Source organism: Mustela putorius, unplaced genomic scaffold (genome assembly GCF_011764305.1).
Source record: "Mustela putorius furo isolate JIRA1106 unplaced genomic scaffold, ASM1176430v1.1 tig00537350_pilon_pilon_pilon, whole genome shotgun sequence".
NCBI lineage: Eukaryota > Metazoa > Chordata > Mammalia > Carnivora > Mustelidae > Mustela > Mustela putorius.
Genome location: NW_025422471.1, coordinates 20,626,022 through 20,652,733, shown reverse-complemented (window position 1 = coordinate 20,652,733; position 26,712 = coordinate 20,626,022). Strand labels below are relative to the sequence as shown.

At 40.8% G+C, this 26,712-nt stretch overlaps 1 protein-coding gene and 1 long non-coding RNA gene across 5 annotated transcripts in view; one reads left to right on the top strand and one right to left on the bottom strand.

Moving 5' to 3' along the window:
* SSBP2 (single stranded DNA binding protein 2) overlaps positions 1-5,953 on the bottom strand; it is a 296,195-nt gene extending 290,242 nt beyond the window's left edge. For all 4 annotated transcript variants that reach the window (XM_004759144.3, XM_004759145.3, XM_004759146.3 and 1 more), the window contains exon 1: positions 5,622-5,953. In XM_004759144.3, coding sequence (XP_004759201.1) covers positions 5,622-5,683 — 62 coding nt within the window. In that variant the 5' untranslated portion in view covers positions 5,684-5,953. The remainder of the gene's footprint in view (positions 1-5,621) is intronic.
* A 100-nt stretch (positions 5,954-6,053) lies between these two features.
* Positions 6,054-21,606, top strand: LOC101675737. Its single transcript, XR_199944.3, has 3 exons — positions 6,054-6,582; positions 7,724-7,785; positions 21,194-21,606. It is a non-coding gene; the product is annotated as an uncharacterized LOC101675737 (long non-coding RNA).
* The last annotated feature ends 5,106 nt before the right edge of the window (positions 21,607-26,712 follow it).

Genomic DNA, 26,712 nt, shown 5'->3' with positions numbered 1-26,712 from the left:
TTTACAGAGAGGCTCACATACTACAAATCAACAATACATCACCAGCATGCAAATGTTTCATATCATTCCCATACCAATGTCAAAGCAATAATGTAGACACAACAGTAGAGGATATCTCCATGCATTCCAAAATAAAATTATAATTATCTTCAATGTGTATTTTTAAGCTATATAGTCTAAGAAGTACTATCATGTTTTCTAAATCCAGTACATTAAACCTCAATTCTATGCCCCAAAATGTAACAGTTGTGATCTCTATAGAAAAAGATTCTAAATTCAAAATTATTTTTTCCCAAATTTCACTTTTAACTCTCAACTGTAAGGTTGAAGTGTTAATAAACTGCAATGTATGCATTATTTCAACCCCTGCCCACAGTCTATGTTTTAACTGTAAAACAAAATTTTCTATTTCCTAGTAATAATTGAAGATGTGAGATACATTGGGTTTTCATCCTAATTTGGTTTTTTATGGCAAACTGCCTCTGAAGCGTGGGAATAAGCCTTTCATTCTTTTCTTTCACAGCACTGAAAAAATACATTACAATACTAAAACTATTTCTAAGAGCCAAAAAAAATCTCTGGATAAACAATACTAAAATTTAACTCTCGACATCCTACATATTTTTTTCTCTAGGTTTGTTCCTTCCAAAAAGTTGGTTTTTAGATTCTTCTACAATAATGGAAAAGAGATCAATCAATAGAAAAACTCTCACAGCTAAGATGACATGTTAGATACAAGTTATTTAGTATTTTGGAGTAAACATCCTGGGGATTGGGAAGGGCAGAGTCAATTTAATACAGAAAATATCATTCCCAAAAAAGTATTCCTTCACTAGCTTTAGAAATCTTTAACTATTACATGCCCATCAGACAAATTTCTGAAGAGATATGCATTACTTCACTTGTCTTAGCTTTATTTCCTTCAGAAAGGAAGGAAGAAAAAGAAGTTTACAGTTGTTTTTTTTCTTTAGGGAAGTGACAATAATAAAAAAGGGGGGAAATAAGGTGATGCTGGCAGATATTAATCCCTACAATCCCTCTATTACATGGCATAGTATTTAAATTGTGCATTAGACCTAGCCACTTAAAAATGAACATATGGTATTTGTTTCTTGGTATAGCCAACTAAAAGATTCATAACTGAAAAACCAAAGTTACTTTTCAGAGCCCCAGGTTAGATGCACAGTTTGATTTCTGTGGTTTCTCACAAGTTTACTTAATATGATGTCACTGTACCTTATGTTTAACTTTACTTTAAAGAAGATTCATCTTTCTGTGCTATGACATAATTTTAAAAGAGGCAGTTAGTTTAACAGGAATACTATCACCACTCATGTATTTACAGGTGCCAGTTAGTCTTTCTGTGGCAATGTGGGGTACAATACGGCTTAAAGTTAAGCAATGTTTCTTAGAATAATTTTTCACAGCTACCATGCCTATCTAATTTCAAAATTTAAGCAGTCAAACAAAATTCCTGGAAGGAAAAATTGGAAGAAACAAGCATTCTCCATTATTTTAGGCTTCCAACTTCCACTCCTAAAATTTCTATGCCTTGCCCACACCAGACAAATCGGCAGTCTGTCAAAATGGTACACCAAGGGTTAAGAATTCATATATGATCAAATCTTTAAAGTCTGTTTTATCTGATTATGTAATACCATTCCCTAAAACTATAGCATCCTACCCTAGATCAGGAAGGCAATCTGGTATACCGAAAAAATATATCTTTCAGCTTTAACCACAGGTTCTAAAGGTAGAGTAATCTTTACTGGAAACCCAGCTCATTACATGTCCCTGGGCGAATTACTTAAGTAGTCTGAGTTTTAGTTTTCTTATCCCTTTAACAGAGAAAAAAAATTACTATGTTGCAGAATTGCTGGGAAAATTAAAGAAAAAACACATGATGCCAGAACACAGGGGCTGGCATGTAGAGTGACAAATAATTACTGTTTTGTTGTCATTGGCTATTTTTTAAATACAACGAAGCTAGAGAATGTGGAACTCAAATTTCCAAATTCCTTATTTTGTAGGTAATTAAAAAAAAACCTTTTTCCACCCTGAAAAAAAAAAATCCCTTTGAATCTAACATCTTCATTTATTCAACAGTATTTATTTGGCATTTTCAACATTTGAAGGCATTATCCTTAAGGTTAGGGATACCTCAGAGAAGAAATTAGAAATAACATTCCTTGCCCTCAAAAAACTTACATTTTAGAGGAAGCCAGACATTAAACAAGAAATTATATAGTAACTTAATTACAATTGTGATTAGTGTTACGAAGAAAACCTGCTAAAGGAGGAAATGACCTAACAGGATCATAATTTACATTTCTATGCGAAGATACCACCTCCCACCAAAGGTTTTCAATCACTTGCTCTGTAATTAAAAGAATACAACTCTTTGAATAGACTCGATCCTCTGGTCTTTAAAACAGCAAAACAGGGGTGGCTGGGTGGCTCAGTTGAGTGTCCAACTCCTTATTTCAGTTCAGGTCATGATCTGAGAGTCTTCAGAGAGCCCAGCACTGAGCTCTGTGCTGGGTGTGAAGCCTACTTAAAGTTCTCTCTCTCTCTCCCTCTTCCTATGCTCCTCCTCTCCCTACCATCTCTCTTTAAAAAAATAAATAAATAAATAAATAAATAAAACAAAATAAGCAATTAACTTGACTTTGGACATTTTTATGCTCAGAACTATACACTAAAACTTTAGCTACTATATGAAACCTACAAATTAATTTCAAATATTCCATACAGTAAGCTATTAATGAAAGAGAAAGCAAAGATAATAATATAGGTAAGCACTCATCAGCTCTCCACCATGAACTCATTAGAAGACACATTTCCTGGTAGAGTATAAAGCCAGTATTTTCATATGCATGCCATTATTCATAACTCATTTTTTCAGAAAGTTTTTATTAAAATAAAATAAATATGTACATATTGATTACTGAAAAAGAAGTTATTTATGTGATTTTTTAAGATCAGAACAATTCTAACTTTCTTACTAAAGGAGAATTCTTTTTTGCTCAGGTACCTTTTAAAAGATGACACCTTAATTTTTTTTTTTTTTAATCTGATAACATCCACTTTAAGGACAGCTTCAAGATCCCTATCTTCAGAAGTTATCACACTGTTGTAGAATAGTGCTATTAAACTCCCAAGTAAATAATAAAGGGGAAACCTGAGAGGTCAAATTAACTCTCTCATCAAAATGAAGCTAAGTTTATTCTATAAAATAGAATCTACCTCAAACAACATTCACCCAGAAATTAATGCAACAACAATTAATCCAGAACAATGACTGTCAATTCCCCAAAAGTGGCCACTCCATCTATATTTAGTTCATAAGGCAAACTAGTCCAGGATTCCTGCTGCCAATTATAATGAATGGAAGAAATATATTTGAATCAAATAGCACCATCTAGCAGAACCTTCACCACTTTACTTTCAACAGTAGATGTTACTTGGCGTTCAGTTTGGTAGACTGGACAGCAAAAGTGGCAATTATCTGTTTTCATGACAGAACCACAAAATTAGGATAGAAAGAACCAGAGACACATCACATTCTCATTATTATCTCAGATAATTCAAAAAAAAAGTTTTTTTAGCAAGTTATCAGGATACAGATTAGAGTGAACATTCCTGGGAGTCTAACTAAAATCCAAAATTACTTTGATTTTCAAATTCAACCATCCCCAAATGCCTCAACACATTTCAATTCCTTCACGTTCAGTAATATGAAATCCCAATACTCTGTAATCATTAAAACATCCTGTTTTTAATCTTAACAGGTATATTATAAGCAAACGATTAATGGACATAAATTGGGCTGTTATTTCAAAACTTCAGTTCTAGTAACTTCTGTTTCTTAACCAGGCTGTATGACTGCCTTTTGTATATTTCACAGCACATCAACTGGTTCCTAAATGTAGCTCCTCGGAAAATACCTCTGGAAACAAAACCAAACCAAACCAGCATCTCTCCTTTAAATTTTTTGTTTGTTTTGCTCCATCAAAGCCTGGCACCCCTAAATCTTAAGGGAATGGTGTGTTGCTGCCAACACGAAGATTAGGAAATGTTCCCATCCCTAGGGCACAAGAAACTTTCAGACTACTAACTGCCTAAAGGAGGGAAAGCCGGTCGTCTGAGTATTTGGTTTTTATTTACACGGCGCTATTTCCAAGCGCAAGGTCACCAAAGTAGCTCTTCAGAGATGCTCTCGGACTTTTTCCCCAGCGTGAACCCCCCTCGGAAAGGCAGAGCACGTTCAGTGACAAGGATAAGCCTCCCCCTCAAAGTGGAGGTGGTTACTGGGAATCACCGATCTGCTGCACAGAAAAGAGGGGTTCTTCCTCAGTGGTCACAGTCACTATTCGCTCTCATTTTTAGTAACAACCAAATCACCGTTACAAGTACGTAAGAATAGCAGCAAACCACCCCGCTTCGCAGTGTGCCGTGACAGCAGCATCCCGGGCCGGGAGGGGCTCTCTTCTCGCCTGCCTCCTCCGGGCTCCCACCAGAGTTAACACCTGTATCTCCCCACCTCAACGTTTCTCGCCTTCCGGCAAATCCCTTTTCGGACCACTGCTCCCAGCGCACCCCAGACAACCTTCCACCCACCCCCACCCACCCCCGCCCGGCCACGGCGGCTCACACAACTCCCAGCCCGCGCGCCCCGCGACCACCGCCCAGCGGGAGCCGCCCGGCCCGCCGCCCCGGCAGCCGCGGCCCCCAGACGTAGGGGAGGCGGGAAGTCTGCAAAAAAAAGTTCACCAGCCTGCTCCGGCAGATCCCGCTTCTCGCCAGCACACTCTTCCTCTCCGGGAACTCGGTCCTTCTTAGACTCCCAAACTTCAGCGGCGCCACTACGGGCGCCGACCACCCCTGATCTGCCAGGCGCTGGGCAGCACCGAAGCCGCGTCTCTTCACCGGCTGAAGAAAGCCCCGACGCCCACCCGGGCCCACGCCCGCACACGCCCTCCGCGCCCCGCGCGCGTCTCCGCGCCCCGCGGGGCCCCGCTCGGCCGCTCCGCGCCCGGCTTCCGCCCGCCGCGCGCCCGGCACTGCCGCCCTCACCTCGCCGGGCGATCCCGGCCCCAAGCCCCGGCGCCGGAGCCCCTGGCCGCGGCGCCCCTCTCCCTGCCTGCCCCCGACCCCAGCCCGCCCCTCCAAACACCCACAGTCTCACCGCGAGCCCTCCTCCACGCAGCTGCCCCCCTCCGCCCTCCCCGCGACCCTCGGCAGCGCTCCGGGTCCCCGCAGCCCCGGACCCCAGCTCTAAAGTTACTTTGTGAGGAGGTGAACCCGCGGGTTATTTCCCCCAATCACCCAAACAAGTTTCCATCCTCGGCACCAGCACCGCCACCGCCCCCCAGCACACCCGCTCCCTCCCGCAGGCAGCCCCCCAAAGGCCGCCCGCCCCGCGCGAGCACCTCCTGGGAAATAGCCGCTCCCCGCACCGCACGCCCCCACCTCGTGTACCCCTCCCCCTGCCAACCCACCCCCGGCTCTCCCCAGGCGGAGAGTGTCTGGGTCTGTGTGTCTCCGAGAGAGTGTGCGAGTGCGTGCGTGTGTGTGCGCGCGTGTGAAGGCGGAGGTGGGTGAGAAGCGGAGACACTTACTTCTCCCGGGCCTGGCTGTCGGACGGGACGGCGCTGCTGTTACTCTTGCCTTTGCCGTACATGCTTGTGCCGAGAGCAGCTCCCACTGTCACGCACCTGTCAACCCATCACAGCCTCCCCGGGAACAGCCCCGTCCCCATGGCGACCCACGCAGCCACCCCCACTATTGGCCGCCCCACGCCAAAGCTCCACCCCCTTCGCCCAGGCAACGCGCGAGATTGACAGGCCTCCCCCTCCCTCCGGCCTTCCGAAGCGCGCGGTGGCTGCTACAGTCTAAGCGGCAGTCTCCTCCCTCCTTCCCTCCCTCCCGGGTTCCCTCCCTCCTTCCCTCTCCGTTCTCCTCCCTCCTCCCGCTCTCTTTCCCCCCTCCCCCCTCCGAACCCCGGCGCAAGGGGGGAATTAGAAACTGCTCTAGAAGGATTTTAAACAACTGGCTGTTCTCTCCGCCGCCGCCCCTCCCCCCGCGCCGCCCGCGCTCGGCTCCTCACTGGAGAGAAGGCGCCGGGAGGAGGGGAAAGTGCGGCCTGGAGTCGCTGGTAGGAGCCGGCGGAGCTGGAGCTGTGGCGGCCCCAGACTTCGGGGCGCCCGCCGAGTACACAGACAGACCTACGGCCCCAGCCTTCTCCGGAGCCCCCACCGGCCCCCTCTCCGGCTCCTCTCCTGTCTGTGACCCCGCGCCAGTACCCTGAATTGATCTCTGCCGCCTCAGCCCTACTCCCTGGGTGTCGCCCCCACCTCGCGCCCCCCCCCGCCCTGCTCCCAGAGGGATGGCTGGCGAGGGACACACGCGCCGTTCCCTCGACCTTCTGTCTGAGCGACCCCGAGCGACTCGCCTTTCCTCCAGGGGAGGGACTGTGCCTCCGGCCCTCGGCGCCGCTGGAGTGGCGTCGCCTCGCCCCTAGGGCCGCGCCCTGCTTCCCTGGGGAACACCCTGCCTCAGACCTGCCTCCCCTCTTTAGAGGTGAGCCTCCTCCCAAAGATGGCTGGGGAATCCTGGGGCCTCACTGGCCCCCGTAAGCCTGGAGCCCCGTGGCACACCACGCAACAGCTCCCTTGCCTGAAATGCCGCAGAAAAGGGCTCCAGGCATCCCCACCTGGCCTGGTTTTCCAGCCTTGGTCGCTGATGTCTACTCTTCCTGACCTTTGAAGTGGAAAGGGCCACATAACGCCTTTAAAGACATCCCTGCCCTTGTGCTTCAGAGTAGGCCCCAACCTTCCTCCAAGGTGTGCAAAGTTGTGCCAGAGCTGAAAGGCTGCCTAAGAATATCAAAACCCCTAATCCCATTTCAGTAAATGTGCAGAAAGTTTCTGAAACACAATCTGGCTCCCGATAGAACTCCATCCTTTATCTTGTGGAGATCCTTAGATGCAAAATCAGACAGAGTGCAAATGGGGTTAGGAAGAAGACATGGGCATCAAATTGGGAGTGACAGAGGAAGAGGGGTGCAGGTGGGGGTCAGACTGGGGGAAACATCAGGAAAGGATGAATAGACATGGAACAGCTATAGGAGGGGAGAGAAAATAGGATTTAAATTGGGAAAGCCACCTTTCTATTTTCGCACAGAGCTTTAAGCTTTTAGTAGTAGGACCCTAAAAATGCAGATGGAGCTACAGAGATAAATGGAATGGAAAGAAATGGGTTTATATGCCCATTGACAGCAAATGACAGAAATGAAACATCAACAGAAGGTTAAGGAAGGGCAGTCAGTAAGAAAGACAGACTGAGAAAAGGGGTCGGCAGCCAAACAAAAATCAAAAACTGGGAAAAAATGAAGAAGGACCTGCTATTCTAATGTTAGAAAATATTTTTTTCATTGTAAATGGAAAGCGTATAAAGAAAAGAATAAAAGAAATAGGATTAAGTGAAGAAAACAATATGAAAGCAAAAGAAGATGGCAAAAACAAGAGGACTGACATCATGATATAAAGATTTAAGAAAAATAAAAGTGCTTTTATTAAAAGGACAAAAATTCAGCCCATAGAAGTGAGGGTGAGGAAAATGGAGGGGGGGGATCACATAGGCTTAAGCTGATTAGTTTCCAAGAGAATTAATTTGCCATTTCTAATTCAAAATCCCTCTTTCTGTTTACAATGAACTGTAGGGATTTGGTGGTGGATACAAGGCATTCAAGGACTCAGGAGAAGCAGGAGTGATGCTTAGCAAGTAAGTCTCTCTTTTGATGAACTTTTGCTCAAAATGCTCAGATAGGTATAAGGCTGCCACTCTTTACAGACTACCTTCAGAGTTAGCATATGTAATTTGTTGTTCAATTATCAACTTCCATTGGCTTTAACCCAGAAAATGATCAGCATCTCAAGGCTTCATGACCCATGGAAGACTCCCTATAAGTGACTGCTTAGACAATGCAGTCAAGGAGAGAGCTAAGCAGCTGCTACTCCATGTTCCTGTCCACACTTGGACCAAAGTAAATTTTCAAGAAGACCTAGAGTGGGCCTTGTACTGTTATCTAAAAACAAATTACTTATTATCCTTGCTCTGGTGTTGGGATTCTCTATGGTTTTTAGTCATGGCACATTAGAATTACCCTAGGAGGATTTATTTTATGTTGACTTTTGTTTTAAATACAAGATCTGGACCCCACCTCAAACGAACTAACTCAGAAACTTTGTGGATGGACGCTGGGATTTGTAATTTTTGTAAGCTCCAAGTGGTTCTTTTATGGAACTTGGGCTGCTTAACTTTGCTCTTAAATATCCATCTTTTTTTTAACGATTATTTATTTATTTATTTGAGAGAGAGGGGAAGAGAGAGAGAGAGAGAGAGAGAACATGAGCAGAGGGAGAGGGAGAAGTTGATTTCCCGCTGAGCAAGGAGCCAGATATGAGGCTCAATCCCAGGACCCCAAGATCATGACCTGAACCAAAGGCAGACACTTGACTGAGCCACTCAGGCGCCCCTACAGTATCCATTTAAAGACAACCAGTGGACACCATCAGATCTCAGCAAGATTTTTAGGTTGTGTTATATGTAACAGATGACCCTTCCCCTATAAGGCATTAAGACATCTTTACAGAGGGCTTTACTTTTTACCTACTGAGCCAATAAATTTGTTAATAGGATGAAAATGTAAGACCACAAGTAGCTATGGTTTAATTTACTACTTCCTAAGGAGAAGAGAAAACAAGAGAAGCTATTTCCTGTCTACTGCTGCCATTTATTCATTTGATTAGTTTTTACTCAGATTTATTACATGGAAGAGTCCTTTGAGTAATGGCATCTTTTCTGATATTTAAAAAATAAATAATAGATCGGCACAGTAGGGTATGGAATTCAGAACAATTTGGTCTTAGTATCTAGAAGGAATAAAATGCTAAAAGGTCTTAGTTCAGAACTTGCCAAGTTAATGTCAGAGTTAACTTCACAGGAGTGTTATTATCCAACAAATATACTAAGTCAAAACGTGACTATTCCTATACATGGTAACCTTAAAGCTTCAGTGGTAGTCAAATCAATTATCATTAAAACATCTCAGCAGCCATCTGAACCATCTCTGTTTTATTTTCCTCTTAATGTTTACACATGTAAGTAAAATGCTTCTTTGCCCTTGTTCAAATTATTTTGAGTACAAAGACTGTTCTTTGCATCAGCAACTGTATCTCATGGGGCCAATATTGTAATTAATGAGATTTGAAACACATATTCCCAGCCAAATTTGAGATCCCAGACACAGAATTGAAGATCCATTGTTTTGTTTTCATTTTTAAGAAAGGGGAAGATAGGAGATTTAAATCTTCTTGGAAAGAACCACAATATATTTTTTTAGAAGTTATTGTTTTGTTCTTCAACCTCACACATAAGGCTAATTAATGTGGGGGGCAGGATTTAGGATAGGGGAATGCTGACTAGCCACCAGAATGAAAATTTGCATTTGAAGTTGATTTTTTTTTTCCTTTTTATCTTATTCTTTCAGATGTAAAACACCACAATTACTCACTCATTAGGTCTTTCTCCCCCTGTCCTGGTTTTGTTTATATACATTTGCACAATTTTGTCTTTTTGGAACCTGCATCTTATTCTTAGAAGAAGTCTTTATCAGTTCAAAACAGGCAGTTTGTTGTACCGCCCTGCTGAAACTCTAGACTTGACTATACATTTCTTTGATCTTAATTTTTTCTGTTAAACATTAAGTTTAATAACATCCATATTCTTATAGTGCATGGGACTTCAGAAAAGATTTCCCTTTGCTATATAGAACACAGAAACTACTTCTTTATGTTTAAGTAGAAACTAATGATGAATTTAATTATTCACAACACATAGAATACTTAGCATGTTAATTTTAAAAAGGAAAATAGAGGCACTTAGCTGGGTCATTCAGTGGAGCATGAGACTTTTGATCTCAGGGTTGTGAGTTCTAGCCCCACAGTGGGTGTAGGTTGGAAATAAAATCAGAAAGGGAGGAAGAAAGGAAGGAAGGGAGGAAGGAAGGGAGGGAGGGAGAAAGAAAGAAAGAAATCTAGAGTAGGAAAATATTTATTTAGAAAAATTAAAATAAACTGTTTAAACATTAAAATTCATTAAAAGTAATTTTCTTGTTTTGAGGTAATTTGTCCAAAGGACAAAATTTTTCTATTATATATTTGTTTTATAAACTAGTTCATTAAAAAAAAATACTTACATTCATACCACTTTTCATTTCAAATCATTTAACAGATACCCATTTATTAATACTCAGTATATCCCTATTATTACATTTTCTTAACCAGCTTTCTTAACTGGGTAAACTGAGTCCTGAAAAGATTTATTAGCATGATCTGATCTATAAAGAAAACAGAAATAGTTCCAGGATGAGAACTCTGTGTTCCTGGCTGACAGTCCTGTTCTCAGACCATGAAGCCGCACCTCGTTCTCTCAAAAGTGACTATTCTGCAGAGGAATGTGAGCAAGCTCTGAGATGTTTGTCACTCAGACTACTGTATGAAACTTCACTCCCAGGGAGAAGAGACTAGCATGCTTAGATCCGCAAACTGCTTACCTGCCATGTACCAAAGTAACTCAATGAACAGTCATTAAAACAGTAATACTATGCAATGTGGTCTCTTATATCAGAATAATAAATGAAATGGAACCTCAAATTAACATTATTTGACACTGTTATTGGTTTAACATCAGTTAATCTGAGGCAATGACTGTTTTCTTAACCTATTGCCCTAGATTTTTGAATTCCCAACTTAGCTATTCCTAAACATTTACGAATGGGTTAGGAGAGAGAGTGTGCAGACAAGGTTCTAAACCTTGCCGTCTCTCTAGAGTGCCTAGTCCTTTTTAGCACCATCAAGATTTGAAATTTAGTAACTTGGAAAAAAATAAAATAATCTTGTTATAAAAAAAATCATACATAAGCTGGAGATGATGAAAAGTGAAAAAAGTAGGGCTACCATGTATTGCAATTTCACACACTTTAGCACATTTTGCAAAACAAATTCCAAGTGTTGCAGTATTCACTGGCTGGATTTTTGTCATTAAATGTTGAAAGTTATGCAATAGGAAGTGTGCCAAAGAGTGTTCTTTATTCAAAAGTATTACTGTATTTTTTTAGTGCATTCCTAAATCTTCACAATGTTTTTTCACCTCCTAAGGTTATGCCAATATGATGTCTTTGCACTCTTGAATTTGACAAAAGCCCCAGTCTCAAGAAGGAGGCTGTGCAACATTCCATGCAGTGTCATTTCCTTCTGTCGAGAATGGAAACATAGGGGTAAAAAAAAATACTACTACATTGTTTTTCATAATTTTCCAACATAATTGGGTCCTCTCAATGAAGTTTGGCAAAAAAAAAAAGAAGGTGACAAATTATGCCACTATTGTGTTTTATTTATCTTCATATCATTTCAAATGTAAGGGGTTAGGATACATTTTCAACTTATTTAGCTGTATTAAAAATATATTCAAGACAGGTGCTGAATATAGCCATTGTCAATAATGAGCTATATGATAGAAACAATCTTACCAAGGTCATGTGTACCTGCCAAAGATTTAGAGGATACATCAAACTTTTTGTTTAGGGGTACTCAGTCTTTGAAACCAGCTGGTCTCCATCCTATATATGGCAGTACCTGAAGATTTATAAGTATTCTTTGGTGGCAACTACTACCAGCTAGCATTATCATCATTAGATTATACATTTACTAACCACATTCGTCAGACAAATAATTCTATAATCTCATTATCATCAGTTTTCCAAACTCCTCAGGTCTTTTTCCTTGGACCTAAATTCTTGAGGCAGAGGATAAAAGGATTCCCTGCCACACTCTGCTAAGCTATTGACTACTTCATGGCAAATCTCCATTATACTCACTCAGCTTCTAAGACCTAAGTTGTCTATGGTATCGTAGCCCAATGTTAACAAAGTTAAGAAATAATATATTTTTGTGTTATGGTCTGCTGCTACTGCTCTATGCTTACCTCCTACCCTATGCTCCCTCTAACAGTCATGGGATTTTTTGTTCTTGAGGAGAACTTTAATCACTGTCTCTGGTCCTGTGGATACTCCTTAGGGCTAAAGTTGTTAACTTTGCTCTGGGTTAAGGAGAGTTTTGGCCAAGGACACTGACCCATGGAATATTCAGCATTTGAGGCTGAGGTGCCCAGAAATTAGAGGCTTCAGAGATATTGTATCCATTTACTCTGGCTTTTCTTTCTGGTTCATAGTCTAGGGTGAAGGTAGAAAAAGAGCTCACTCTGGTAAGGAAAGTAAGTAGACTACAGAGAAGGGTAGTCAAAGAAGAATCCTGTTCTGGGTACTTTCTCCTATGCCTCTGGAAGAGTTATCCCTATATCCCAACTTTGCTACACTCCTTACTTTGTTCTTGCCTTGGCTCTTGTGTCCTTTTAGAAGGTACCAGCTCTGTTCAATAGTTTGGTTGTTTTCTTCATTTTAAAAGAGCATTTGTGGGTTCCTGGGTAGCACATAGTTAAGCATCTGCCTTTGGTCGAGGTCATGATTCCAGGGTCCTGGGATGGAGTTCCATATCGGGCTCCCTGGACAATCTGCTTCTTTCTCTCCCTCTGCCTATCCCCCAGTTCATGCTCTCTCTCTCTCAAATAAATAAAGTCTTTAGAAGGGGGGAGGGGCATTTGTCATTTGTGGCGGAAGGAGATGTATATCACATCCATGTCTCAAGAACTTCCTAAGCTCACTAAAGGCCTGTGAGAGGAGGTGGAAGAGCAGAGGAGGAAAAGGGGGCAGGATTGTATCTCCTGGGCTTCTACCCTGTGTCAGATGCTCCAAAGGGCTTTACTACATAACCTCCTACCTTTCCATTTCTTCTTTTATGTGTTCTTCCTCTCTTTTCCTGCTTCCTCTTTTTTTCTCACCAATCCCTGTCAAAAGACAAAGGTGAGAAAAATAAGGAAGCTTCATGGGAACATACTAGATTGAACTATATGAAACTGCTGTGTTTATAAGTCAAAAATGTTTGAGGGGCACCTGGGTGGCTCAAGTCAGTTAAGCACCTCCCTTCAGCTCAGGTCATGATCTCAGGGTCCTGGGATCAAGCCCCACATCCGACTCTCTGCTCAGTGGGGAGTCTGCTTCTCCCTCTCTCTCTGCTCTCCCCCTGCTTGTGTGTTCTCCCTCTCTCTCACTTTCTCTCTCAAATAAACAAATAAAATCTTTTTTTTTTAATGTTTGATTGGGAGCACCTAGGTGGCTCAGTGGGTTAAAGCCTCTGCCTTCAGCTCAGGTCATGATCCCAGGGTCCTGGGATCGAGCCCCACATCGGGCTTTCTGCTCAGCCGGTGAGCCTGCTTCCTCCTCTCTCTCTGCCTGCCTCTGTGACTACTTGTGATCTCTGTCTGTCAAATGAATAAATAAAATCTTAAAAAAAAAAAAAGTTTGATTGTTCAGCAGTGTTATATGGTTCAACTACACAAGATTTCAGTTCTTACAAACCATGCCACAGACATCTTAAGTATTAACAACACTGACATTTACCAAGATTTACAATGTACCATGTACTATGTAAAGTGCTTTACATAGTGTATCTCACTCAGCAGTCTTCATAATCCTTTGAGGTAGGTATTATTCACACAAATTTTGGTGGTTCACACAACTAGTGAATGGCGGGATTGTAATTCACACTCATGTGCCCTGTCTCTTCAGGCCCTCTCAGAATTCCATACAGAGATCCTTCCAACCACACTTGCCCCTTAATTTTTACTTTTTCATGTACTGTGATTTTAGACATACAAACTTCTCTGTGAATGCAGGTTAGATTAAATACAGGCAGGACCACTCAGGCAGGTTTTATGGGATCTTGCTTCAGCATGGTAAGCAGCAGCGAATTCTGTTCTTACACCCAAACCTCCTGATGAAGCAAAATCAGAAACACCAAGCCACACCCTGCTTTATTTCAGCTTTGGCCTTTATCAAATACATCATTTCCTCCCGTTTTGACTATTGTAAAGTGAATGCCTTGGCTCACTATAGGATATTAAAAGAAGAAATGATTTGGTATGAATCTATTGCTCTTGATATTTGAAAGAGATGCCTGTTCTCTTTATTCCTGCTAGGTTGCTCAGGTCATGTCTTCTTTCCAGTCTTCACCCTGTTCATTCCTTTCAGTTAATCACATTTCCCAGATCTATGTGGCTCTGAAATCTGTGATAGATAAAACCTAAAAACCAAGAGCTTTGTTTTAATTTGCATTCTGCTTAGGAAAAGGGAGACTTGGGTCACTGGATTACATCCCCCTTCAGTCACTGGATCACTGTAAATATGTGTCCTACCTCTGGAAATGGTCAAAAATTGGTCCCTTCATCTAAATAAGCAGATTACAATTCCTTTGGAGGTTGTTTTTGTTGTTGTTTTGGGTTTTGTTCTTTGGCGTTTCTTTTCCTGTGTGGTTTTCTTTTCCTGATGGATTATTGTAGTTCACTGTTACCTTTCCTTCTTCTCTTGTTTTTTTTTTTTTTTTTTTTTTTTTTGGCTTCACTTCCTCCTTCTATTGTTGTAGCTGTCTTTTTCCTCCCATCACTTTTCCTGTTGCCTTTCCAGTTGGGTGGGGCTCCATCCAATTCACTTACTTTCTGGCTCTAGAGTATCTTTAATCCCAGGGGACAACAGTCTTGTGCCAACAAGTTGGAATCCCTGGGGTATCAGAAGAAATATCCCGGCAACTAAGTATTCCTAAAATTTTCCTTTATTGATTTTATGTTAGAATGAAATCCAAGGATGTCTAATTAGGGGGGAAAAAATCATCCTTATAGCCTCCTAATCCAAGACCATTTTGAACTCTGACAGCACCAACATCCATCAAATCAAACAATGAAATCAACTTTGGTTACTTAGCATAATAGAAATAAACTTGTAATATTCTATTAGTGAAGGATCAATGTCTCCTGTCTTGAAAATAAACATCAGAGCTTGGCCTCAACATTTATGTAGTAGCAGGAGACCATTATTTTGTGGCAACATTCGATTACATTGACATCAAGACAGATTTATTAAATTAATAAATAGTACATGATTTTCAGCCTTTCATTCCAACCATCACCACCATCCCCCTCCACAAGATGATCATCTAAAACTCTTCACCCATATTTGTCTCCTTATTATCTACGACTCTTTATTTTCCTTTTGTTGTCATTTTATACTCAATTTTTTTTGTATCCACTTTTTTCAGATGGAAGAAAGTTAATGAGAATCATCAAATTGTTAATTGTTAAGATATTTTAGTGATGTAATATTGGAAAAGGAAGTATTTCAGATATGCTTTTCAGAGTTCTGAATGTGACTAATGGCAAAATACCATTCTTGCTGTGTCTTCCTCTAACTTTCAACCTCAGGGCCTTTGCCCTGGCTGTTTCCTCTGCCTGGAATGTTCTTCCTTCTGCTCTTTGCATGGCTGTTTGTCTTTTTTCCCATGCCCAAGTCTGATGGAATGTCATTTCCACAGAGAAGTTCTCTCTAAGAGTCCTTTCTAAGTGTTTATTCCCCCATCCTCCTTCACTCCTCATCCTGTTGTTCTGTTTTATTCCATTTATCATCACATGTCACTGTCTGAAACTGTTCATGATTTGAATTCTCTTTTGGCTTGCATAGTCCATGTCCTCAGATCTTGAACAGTACCAGATCCCCAGTGGCACTCAATAAACAAATATTCATTGACTGACTGGATGGATGGATGAATGAATGATTCTAATGAAACAGTCATATGTGAATGACTTTAGGTCCTATCTCTCTTAAATATTTGCAACATACAATCCTTCCAACCCTCTACCCCTACAACCCAGGGCTCCTTATATTCTTAGAAACAGTAGTAATTGGACAGAGAGCATCAGCACACCTTCAGATTTTAGGCTTCTGCTCTTACTCCAATTTATTGTTCCAGCATCTAAACCAATTTAGCAATTTTGGTGAGCAGGACATGAGAGAGAGATGTATTTTCTCCTCTTTTGTATCACCACAGATCTGACTGACTTGAAGTTCCAAGTGGCTTAGTGTTGCTGACAATAAGGAAAACAAGTGGCACACAGTCAGCAGATTAGTTTTCAGTAATAACTTTTCATTATGTCACTTTCTGCTCAAAAACCTCAGTGCCTCCTCGCTGCTTATAGGATGACTTGCTCTCCGCTCCAATTTTTATCCAATCTGATTCATCAGCCCCTACAGTCTTCAGTATGTCATAGTTATTTAAGCCTGTCTGTTTTCCCTATGAGTATTTACTCCTTGAAAATAGCCTATCCATTCACAGATGCTTACACAATACCTACATGTTGAGCCTTGTATGAATATATTTTTGAAGAAGATATTTCCCCACTCTCAAGCCTTACAATTCCTACCACAGTGTGTATCTTGCCTTTGGGAAGTGATTACTAGTGTTTCTGGAATTAAATTTTAGTTCCAGTAGCTGAAGTCGGACAACCTGGATTCCCTGCTCTGTCATTAGCTGTGGGATCTTAGCCAAGTCATTTAACTTCTCTGTGCCTCAGTTTTATCAACTGTACACTGACATGTTATTCCAATATGTTAGGGTTATTATGAGGACTGAATGAGAAAATGCATGTACTGGGTCTAGCAAAGAGCTTGGCATATCATATGTGCTTAGTGAATGTTTATAAATGTTTTCTTCCTCAGAGTTGGTGTATGCCCTACATGGTCTGTTACCTCTGAAATATACCTGGCACATCTGTCAACACTATATGACTTTGTACATGCCGTTTCCCCTTGTCTGCATGCCTTTCCCTACTCCTCTCCCAACTCCTAACTCCTTTGAATTCTCTGCTTTTATAATTTATTTCACATAGAATAAGCTGCCTTTTACTAGAACTTAACTTTTCCTGGGTCTTGTCTCCCCAATGAGGTATAACTGCAAGGATAATACTATGATTCTTTAGCAGAGTGCAAAATAGTCCTATACTAATAGCATGTGTCTGCTATTTCTTACCTGAATTTAGCAACTAGAGAAGGTAATGCCTAATTCAATAGCCTCTGTGTAATGGTGGCAGTTGGCCACCTCGTTGACATTGTTTCAAATTTCATGGATTCAAAGGTGAAAACAAGAATTTTTATGTCATTTAGTCATATCTGCAAAGAGGGAGTTTCCACAATGTCCCTTAATTCCACAGCAAAGAAATTCTGATCTTTAACTGTTAATACAATGTGAAGTACTTTTCCTCATTGAATCGCCAAGGCAATGGGAAAAAAATTAAGTCATCCTCCTCCTCATAATAAGCCTGCATATACTTCAAGACAGTCATCAAGTAATCCTCTTCTCCCAAATGAACAATCAAAATATTTATTTGCATAGCTAATATCACAGACGATCTAGGCAAATAGACGAAGTCTCTCTCCTGTGAATACTATTAGCTTGTAGTTCATGGTTTAGACAACTGCTCTAGAGTGAAATAAAATCTTCAGAGACTTCTATTGGTCAATCAGCACTTAAAATGTTTTTCTAAGCTACTTCTGGTAATTGGAATCATTTAAGCTTTTACTGAAGATAGAATGGTAATACTAAAAACAACAGCAATATAGTTATCCACTCAACAAACATTCATTGAGCACCTACAGTATGTAGTATCAAGTAACACAGCATTTTGCTAAGCAATGGAGGGGATGCAAAAATCTGTTAGAAGCAGCAGCTACCATAAAAGAAAAGTACAAAACTTTACTAAGGACTTATCATGAGCTGGGCACTGGGCTAAGTGCTGAGGATTTACAGATAAAGTTTCTTTCTTTGAAAATCTCATAATCTAAAGAGGAGTCTTATATTTCAGTATGGTCTTCTAAGTGCTATGAAAGATGTTAGTGGCAGTGGGTACTCTGGGGGCTTGGAGAACTACTCCCTAGAGCTTGCTTGTTGTTTGCATGGAGCCTGGACTGTAGAATAAGGTTTAGCTCAGAGCAACCACGTGGCTCAATTAGTTGAGCTCCAAATTCTCTCTCCCTCTCTCTCTCTTTCTTAAACATTTTATTCATTTATTTAACAGATAGAGCACAAGCAGGTAGAGTGGCAGGCAAAGGGAGAGGGAGCAGACTCCCCACTAAGCAGAGCCCCACGCAAGGCTTGATTGCAAGGTCAATCCCAGGATCACGACTGAAGCCAAAGGTGGACACTCAACCAACTGAGCCCCTCAGGAGTCCCAAGATTCCAGACTCTCGATTTCAGCTCAGGTCATGATCCAGATGTTGTGAGATTCAGCCCTGTGTGGGGCTCCGTGCTCACTGGGGAGTCTGCCTGTCTCTCTTCCCCTGCCCCTCCCTACTGGATGCGCAAGCCCGCTCTCTCAAATAAATAAAGACCTTAAAAAAAAAAAGCTTAATTAAAAAAATAATAATTTTAAAAAGTGGGGATAGACATTTCATCAAAGGGAGCTTCAGGTACAAAGGCAGAAAGGGAAGAGAGATTGCACACATTTCAGAAGCTACAAGGAATTTGCCTGAAGTGGAAAAACTGGAGATAGTTGTGGAGATAAAGCTGGAGAGAAAGCAAAGACTGATTCATGAAGAGTTTTGTAGGAATACTATGGGGGAAAAAATGGATTTAAAATCCTTGAGTAGCCATGGGAAGCCACTGAAGGATTTTTAAGCAGAGGAATTACCTGATCAGATTTGCAATTTAGAAGAACCACTCTTGTTTTGTGAAGAAGAGATGGAAGAGTAGATAGAGGCAGGGAGGTGGAGGGGTTATTACAAACAAGGATCCAAGTGGGAACTGATGAGGGACTGACCCAAGCTGGATGCAGTAAGAAATGGAAAAGAGATGGGGCACCTGGGCAGCTCAGTCCTTAAGTGTCTGCCTTTGGCTCAGGTCAAGATCCCAGGGTCCTGGGATGGAGCCCTGCATCCTCCGGCTCCCATCTCAGCGGGAAGCCTGCTTCTTCCTTTCCCATTCTCACTGCTTGTGTCCCCTCTCCCGCTTTGTCTCTCTCTGCCAAATAAATAAATAAAAATATTTAATTAAAAAAAAAAAGAAATGGAGAAGAAAGAATCATATATCATCTGGAGGTGGAGAAAAATGGAAACTATGTGTCCAAAAGATTATTTGACCAACTTCTTAGAAGATTCAAATATCCATAGATTTCACATAGAAAAAGAAAGTTTACTCCTTATATTGCATGTACAAGTCCTTTAACTATAAATTACTTCATAGAAGTAAATTTATTTTTCAGTGGGAATATATTGTTTCTATAATAATGGAAGTTATTCGGGGGAAATCAGCATTTTACTCTTCAAGTTTTTAAATAAAGAGCTTCCTAGAATTGTTCCCAATATACAAACAGAACTCCCCAACAAACAAAAATAAACCAAAAATTAAAACTACAACCAAACAAAAGAAAATTTATTTTTTAAAAAGATACATAGATTTGGGATAAGGAAAGTTTCAAAATTCTGTCTTAGATCATATAGACTTTGACTGGAAAAGCCTCCAGATCCTATAGTCTTGCCTGCTGTTGAAGGCGAGATTCTCTGAAAGCAGAGTTTGAGCTGAGTGTGAAATATAGTATGTTTACTAGGCACCATCAGCTCTGTGAAAGGAAAGAAGTAGGATTGTACAAAGAAAGAAGACAGCCCCAGGGCAGGCCTGACAAAGCCTCACCCAATCTGCCTTAGGGAGGACATGATCTCTGGAGAGGTGGCACTTAGCAGCTGAGGCATCCCTGAAAATGATAACACTTCCCATGTCTGGGTAGCATGTCCTTCTTTGAAAGGAGAGCCCTGTGCATCCCACATCTGCACATCAGTGTTTGGATGGAACTCAAAGACAGACCAGGCCAACTTCCCAAGATAACTTGGGAGTTATCTATATAACACCACCACATCTTTATATCTCCTACTCTTTGAAGTGCTAGTTTCAGAAATGTAGAAATACTGAAATGGTGTTGAGAAAAGAATTCAAGACTGACTTTAAAATTATTTACCAATAACCAATGGGAATTAAAAGAAAAAAGCAGAAAAAATAGTATCGATGTGAGGACATTGGTCTCCTGCCTTTCTGCATGCATAGTGAAAATCACAGAATTAATAAAACTTGTGAAGCAATCACATAGCTTCATGGAATCTAGAACATTAGAAACTGACCTAGAATGCTCCTGAACCATGAAAGTCAACTGTGGTTTCCTTTCTCCATCCTTTCAGTTACAGACTTACTTGAGGAACCTTTTCCAAAACATTTACATTCTCTTTCCTTAGGTCACTAATAATTGAACAGTACTCATAATAGGAATACTATTATGTAGAAATTATAGCACAAGGTACAAGATGGAAGGGGAGATAATTTTTAAAACCAATGGAATGAATAAAGAAAAAAATGGCTCATAGGAGTTAGAATATCAGTCTTTTTCTTTTCTTTTCTTTTCTTTTTTTTTTTTTTTTGATGTATTTATTCGAGAGGGAAAGAAAGAGCACAAGCAGGTGGAGGTACGGAGGGAGAAGGACAAGCAGAAAGGGAGAGGGACAAGCAGACTCCCTGCTAAGTGCAGACACCCCACCCCACCCCCCAGAGCTCAATGCAGGTCTGGATTCCAGGACCCTGAAATCATGACCTGAGCTGAAGTCAGATGCTTAACCAACTGTGCCACTCAGGTGCCCATAGAGTATTGGTCTTTCCCAACATTATGGTTGAGCAAGGGACAAAAAATAGTGAAGAACTTTCACTGTGATTCCTGTAACTTAGTACGGTATACTGAGTTCATAAATTCCTCATCCCTCAGAATTTATCTCTATGGTTAAAACTTACTGATTTAGATTCCATAAATTTGTCATGTTGCAGTAATACAGTTGTAGTGTGTCATTCTGGCTGAGAAACTATTTTATAATGATTATTTCCCTGTAAAAAAAGGAGCCTACTAATATTCCCCAAACATATCTTCAAATTTTGGGTCCACGTATTATTTCCATAATGTAAACTGTGGTTGAGACCCATAACCATGGGCAAATAATGACTTATATTTTTTAAACTAATTGACATATTCTTAAAAAATATCTTATTTTCTTGTATTTTGTAAATTATTTAGAAAATAAATAATAAATAAATAAAGCCTTTACTTTAAATAAATCTATTTTTCACTGATTTGGATGGGTTTTTCTTCTCTTTCACACTAGGAACTTTATTGTAGTCCCATGGTAACTCCTCTACCTACGCCCGGCTAATGGGGTTCTGCCTTCCTGCCTAAATGCTATGCTGTATACCAGAGAACTTCGGTCCATCCAACCCTAGGTAAAACCAGACTAGTGCAATAATATAGATCTGAGAAATGGGTAGAGAAAGAGGGAGAAAGAAGCTCTGATATGGGTAAATGACAATATCCAAACTAAATATAAACCCGAATATGCCCCCAAAACATGTGTAGAGTAACTGTGCCTCACCGGTTTCCCACAAGCACCTTGGTCTTTGAGTTTATTTCTCACAAGCTGTATTACTTGCCTATGGAAAATAATGCACCTAAAATTTGTCATTCCTAAAAGTTGTCATAACTTTAAAACAATCCAGCAAATAAAGTTAAATGCTTTGATTTTCAGAATGTGTATGTCTAATGAAAAAGTATATTAGATGCCTTTAAATTTTTTTTAATTTTATTGCAAAAAAGGTCTTGGTCTTAGGCACTACATCCATCCCAATTGCCATATAGGACCTCTGTGGCCCTAACCCCATCATCTCAGTGTTCACTGGTACAACTGGACCCTGGGTGCAGAACCTCCATCATTGTCCTCCCTCCAAAGCCAGAAGCCTCCACTGCCACTTTTGCCAGAAAATGTATTCCGTTAGGTACTTACTTCCTCTCATTGTTCTCTTCCAAAACAATTCTCCTACAAGCAAGGTGACTGGCCTGCGCCTAGGTCACAATTGTGCAACCTTGTTATAAAAGAAGCTGGGAAAATGCATTAGGGCTTATGTGATGGGGAAGCAGGACTCATGCTATGGGGAATTCCTCAAACGTAGAAAAAAAATGTTCAAATGGTGATAAGCAGCCACAAAAACCAGAGCATGGAAGGCAACCAAATACAGAGCTCAAAATTTGCGCATCAAATTACTGGTAGTGATGGTTAAATTTCCCCAATCATGGAACTGGGGGAAATACTGTTCATCCCCAGGGAACTGGTGGGGAGTCATTTGAGTACTTCTTGCTGACATCTTTCATTGTGCTCCAGACTGTTCCAGATGGCAGGAAGTCCCTGCTCAGGCCTCTGGCTGGGACTTTCTCCAAAAGCTGACCCTCAACACTACACAGGGGCAAGCTGCCAGAGCTGCAGGGAAAGGCAACTCACCTACACAGGCACAACCGTTCTCCAAACACCTTGGAAATTTAACTGTCACACAGTGGGGAAAAGAACAGGTTTTCAAGCCTTGTTACTATGCATATGCTAATTATTAGGCAGAGGGGAACATGATAATTGAGTTATGAAACTACTAAATAAAAACAGACTACCTGACAGAGAGCTTCTTTACATGACGTTTTTACGCAAGAATAAACAATGTGTTCTTTGTACAGTTAAAAAAAAAAAAAGAAACAGGTTTAGTTTTATTCTGTAAACTACAATCTCTTATTGTAACTAGACTAGCGCTTGTATTTGTTGATATTTTGATTTATAAAAAACCTGAACGAGTTCCATTTCAATAATTCTTTTTGTGGAAGCAATACCAGAGAAGGGGGGAAAACATTGATGCTCATTCCCCCAACCCCCAAAAATCATATATGCAAAAGCTTTAGAATTCTCTTTGTTCAACTCTGGGTAAGATTTCATGAAAAAGTAATTGAAATTCCTTTTGCTCCCCATTCTTCCACGCATGTGTAGAGCCTTATATTCCTAACGAGCCCCAAGAACATTCCTTCCACAGAACTTTATCTTTGAAAGATAGAATAACCTGTTGCCCTCAATTCTTCTCAATCCTGTTTCCATCTTTCATTTGCTCTCCCTCCTTAGCCACAACATGAAATGTGTGCTAATTAATTCACTGTTGACGAACTCAATCTAATGCCTAAAACTGGTGTCCAAAGCAGAGAAGTGGAGGGTGCTTGGGTTCTATGAGCGTTCTATGAGCATTTTGTAACGTGGAATCACTGTGGATACGTGAAGGGTACGTATACCCATCAAATGGCATACAAGTGGCTCACTATGTATTCAGATTAATGAGGAATCTGTGTAATATTCTTTGAGATGTTTAAGAAGAAAGACAGCAAATAAAGAGAGTAACATATAATAAAACATCAGTAAAGAGTTCCATGTAAGCCATGCTTGCTTATAAAATGTTACTTTGTTCCCATGAAATGATAAAAGTAAAGAAAAAGGAAAAAGGAATATTCAGTTTCTGATAAAAGGAAGCAACCAGATAATTTTTAAAGAAAGTGTCTCTAAATTAGATGCTAATTTGTGTTATCTACAGAAAGATTCCCCTTCCTCAAGTAGCCACTAAACATAAATGCATATGTGACGATGATAAGGAAGTGCCCTTTCTTATGCATGTTTGCCTTTATAATTCACCTTCCCACATTCATCCAGGATTTCTATCTAAAAGTAATAAACAATGGAGATTACTTTAAGAATGCATCTGTCAGCATAGCACATTTACTTTTGCTACAGGTTCCATTTCAAACAAACAGAGCAAGGAATTAAATTTAATTGCTAACCCAAGTTTACCATAACAGAATCTTCCAGATAAATTATATTTGAAAAGGTTATTCAGAGTTCCCCTCCTCTAAGTCAGTTTCTGAACCAGAAAGTTTGAATATTGCCCAAGAATACCCAGAAAGCTGTGAGATAATTTAATAGATGGCTCTAAATCCTGAACTGAGAGGCCCAAGAAACAGACCTGTGTTGCCGTTGCCTGTGACCCAATGACAAGTTCTGCCATGCCACTTGGAAACAAGGGAGAAGTGTGGTAACAAGTATTTCCTGCTTTTTTATGAAATGGTTCATTCATGGTGTCACAAATGACATTTTAGGCTTTGTCAACAGATGTATGCTCTTAGTTTTTACCAATGGGAATGTTAAGTGATAGCTAATAACTTTGGATCCAAAGGTGCCTGAAATCTGGGGATGGTCTTTGCCTCAGTTACATTGTTTCCAAATCAGTCAGACCTCACTTAAAACTCAAATGTGACAATGATCTATCTTATCTTGATGATGCAATTTATTAAATGGAAGACCTTGATTTTCATTTTTGTCTTGGCCACTGTACTTCCCTTCACCAGAGAGATCTAGAAAGAGAAAAAAGTGAAATTAAAATCTATGAATTATTTGTTATTACCAATGTTGGAGAGAATAATTTGGTTTGGTGTTTGGGGGAGGGGAAAAAATGGTTTACAGGTTATCTCTGGGTTTGTGTACTTTGCCCCTATTGTAAAACAAAGTTGCTTAAGCACTAGTATGGTTTTAGTATATACTTAGTAAGAAAAGCCTACTGTTGGGGAACCTGGGTGGCTTAGTGGGTTAGGCAACTTTGCCTTTGGCTCAGGTCATGATCTCAGGGTCCTGGGATCAAGCCCCACATGGGGCTCCCTGCACAGCAGGGAACCTGCTTCCCCCCACTCTCTCTGCCTGCCTCTCTGCCTACTTATGATCTCTCTCTCTCTGTGACACATAAATAAATAAAATCTTAAAAAGAAAAAAAAAGCCTACTGTTTTCAAAATGTTTTTGTGCCATCATATCATTAGATCCTCCTAAAATTCCTGCGAGAGATTTTAATAGGTGTTATTTATATTTATTTTAACACCACCAATAATCATTACATTTTATAGGTGAAGAGACTGAGGGCACAATGTTAAATGTTGCCCAGGAATACCCAGCCAATAGTGGTAAAGTTGAAACTAGATACCAGCTCTTCTGACCTATGATCCCAGATGCCTTCTATGTGGTCATCTGCCTCTATTTTCTGGACAGTCACACGGTTCATAGCTGGAAGGCTCTTACATGCTATTGTCCACTTCATAACTGGCTGTCTTCCAAAAATGTAGTTGTAGAACTTAGAATGCATTGTCCCATTGGAACAACAATGCCTGTGTTCTGTAGACCTCTATGTCATTCACAAGAACCTGTCCTAACCCACAAGAGTTGAGTATGTTCCTTTAAGACAAAATATATTTCACAGAACAATATTCCCTTAAGAAAGTTTCAAGGAAAGACGTTCTAAGGCCAAATAAGTTTGGGAAACACAGCATATCATATATCCCACTCAGAGATTCATAATATACATTTGCATATTAAAGGCTTTAAGAAGTTCTGCAGGAAAGAAAACTGCTTAAAATTGTTCCATTGAGAATTCATCAACCTTCTCTGACTTTGAAACCCTTTCACTGAGTAACAGATATTAACACCCAGAACTAGAGTTCCCCAAAACACATTTTGGACGTTGCTGCTATAGGAACATATATTGAGTTACAATTTGAGATATAAGGAGCGTCTCAGCTACTTTGAGATTGGGAGTCACCCTGAATATAAGATAGATCCTGGTGATCATTCCTGTGCTATCAGCCTGGAGCTAAAATCAGTCATGGATGCTGGGACATAAGGCAGGGTCAGACACTGAAGGATAAGGAACAGGAAAAGAAAGGATAGGGATGGTGCCTGGGAAGACTGAGATGAGATTAGGATGATGGGGCTGGAGGCATAAGAATGATGGGAATAACAAGGGAGCAGGTAACTTGGAAATTTATCCTGCCTTACCCTTTCTTCTTCCTCAAATCCTGCTGCTGCAGACACTTCCCTGGACCAAACCCAGGGTTAAAAGCAGGGATGAGGCTGGGGGAAGCATTAATGGCTGCCAAGGCAGGAAAAAACAGAAAGGAGAGGTATGCTGAGCAAAAAGGACACCTAGCAGAAGCAACTACTTTCCGGTTATCAAATTCAGGAAAGGATGAAGGCCAGAGGCTTAGAGCCTATGTTCTCCCAGCTGTCAGATAAGCATCCAATGTATCATCCACACAGGGACATTTTTGGAGTGAAAGGGGGCACTGTAATAACCATGTGAGGACAACAGATGTAAACCGGGGCTATCCCAGGCACACCGAGATATGTATTCACCTTCTATGCATGTTCCTTTTTGAGCTAGGTACCATGACATTCAGAAAAAAGAAAAGAAAAGAAGATATAAAAGGTATGTTTGTAAGTGTTGACAGTGTGAACTATAATGAGTTCCACTTTAAATAAGCTGTTTAGACCAAAATACCCTCATGACCCCATTTAGCAAACAGATATTGCGCATCTCGATCTGGAAAGCCCTGTGCTCAGCCCTGTGGAGGATGTGGATAAGCAAGACACATCAGTGCTCTCGAGGAGCCTCCAGTCAGCACAATGATAAAGAGATTCCAATGACCAGTCTGCAAGTAAACTATCACAGATGGTCATAAGAGAGCGGAGAATGTAGAGCTGGGGAAGTTCTGAGGAGCGCTGACCTGGGAGGCTTTGGGAATTTGTCGATGTCTGGAAGGACAAGAAGATTATTATCAGGACTAGGATGCGGGCAAGAGCAGTTAGAGCTTTCCGGGTGACAAGAGAGCACCAGCAAAAGTAAAGAAGAGTGTGTTTGTGGCAGCATGAGGAGCCTGATAGTGTTCGTGGCAGTTCAGGATTTGTGATGAGAAGTAGTGGCTGATGAAGAGGGAAAGGCAGGTTGTGGCGAGCC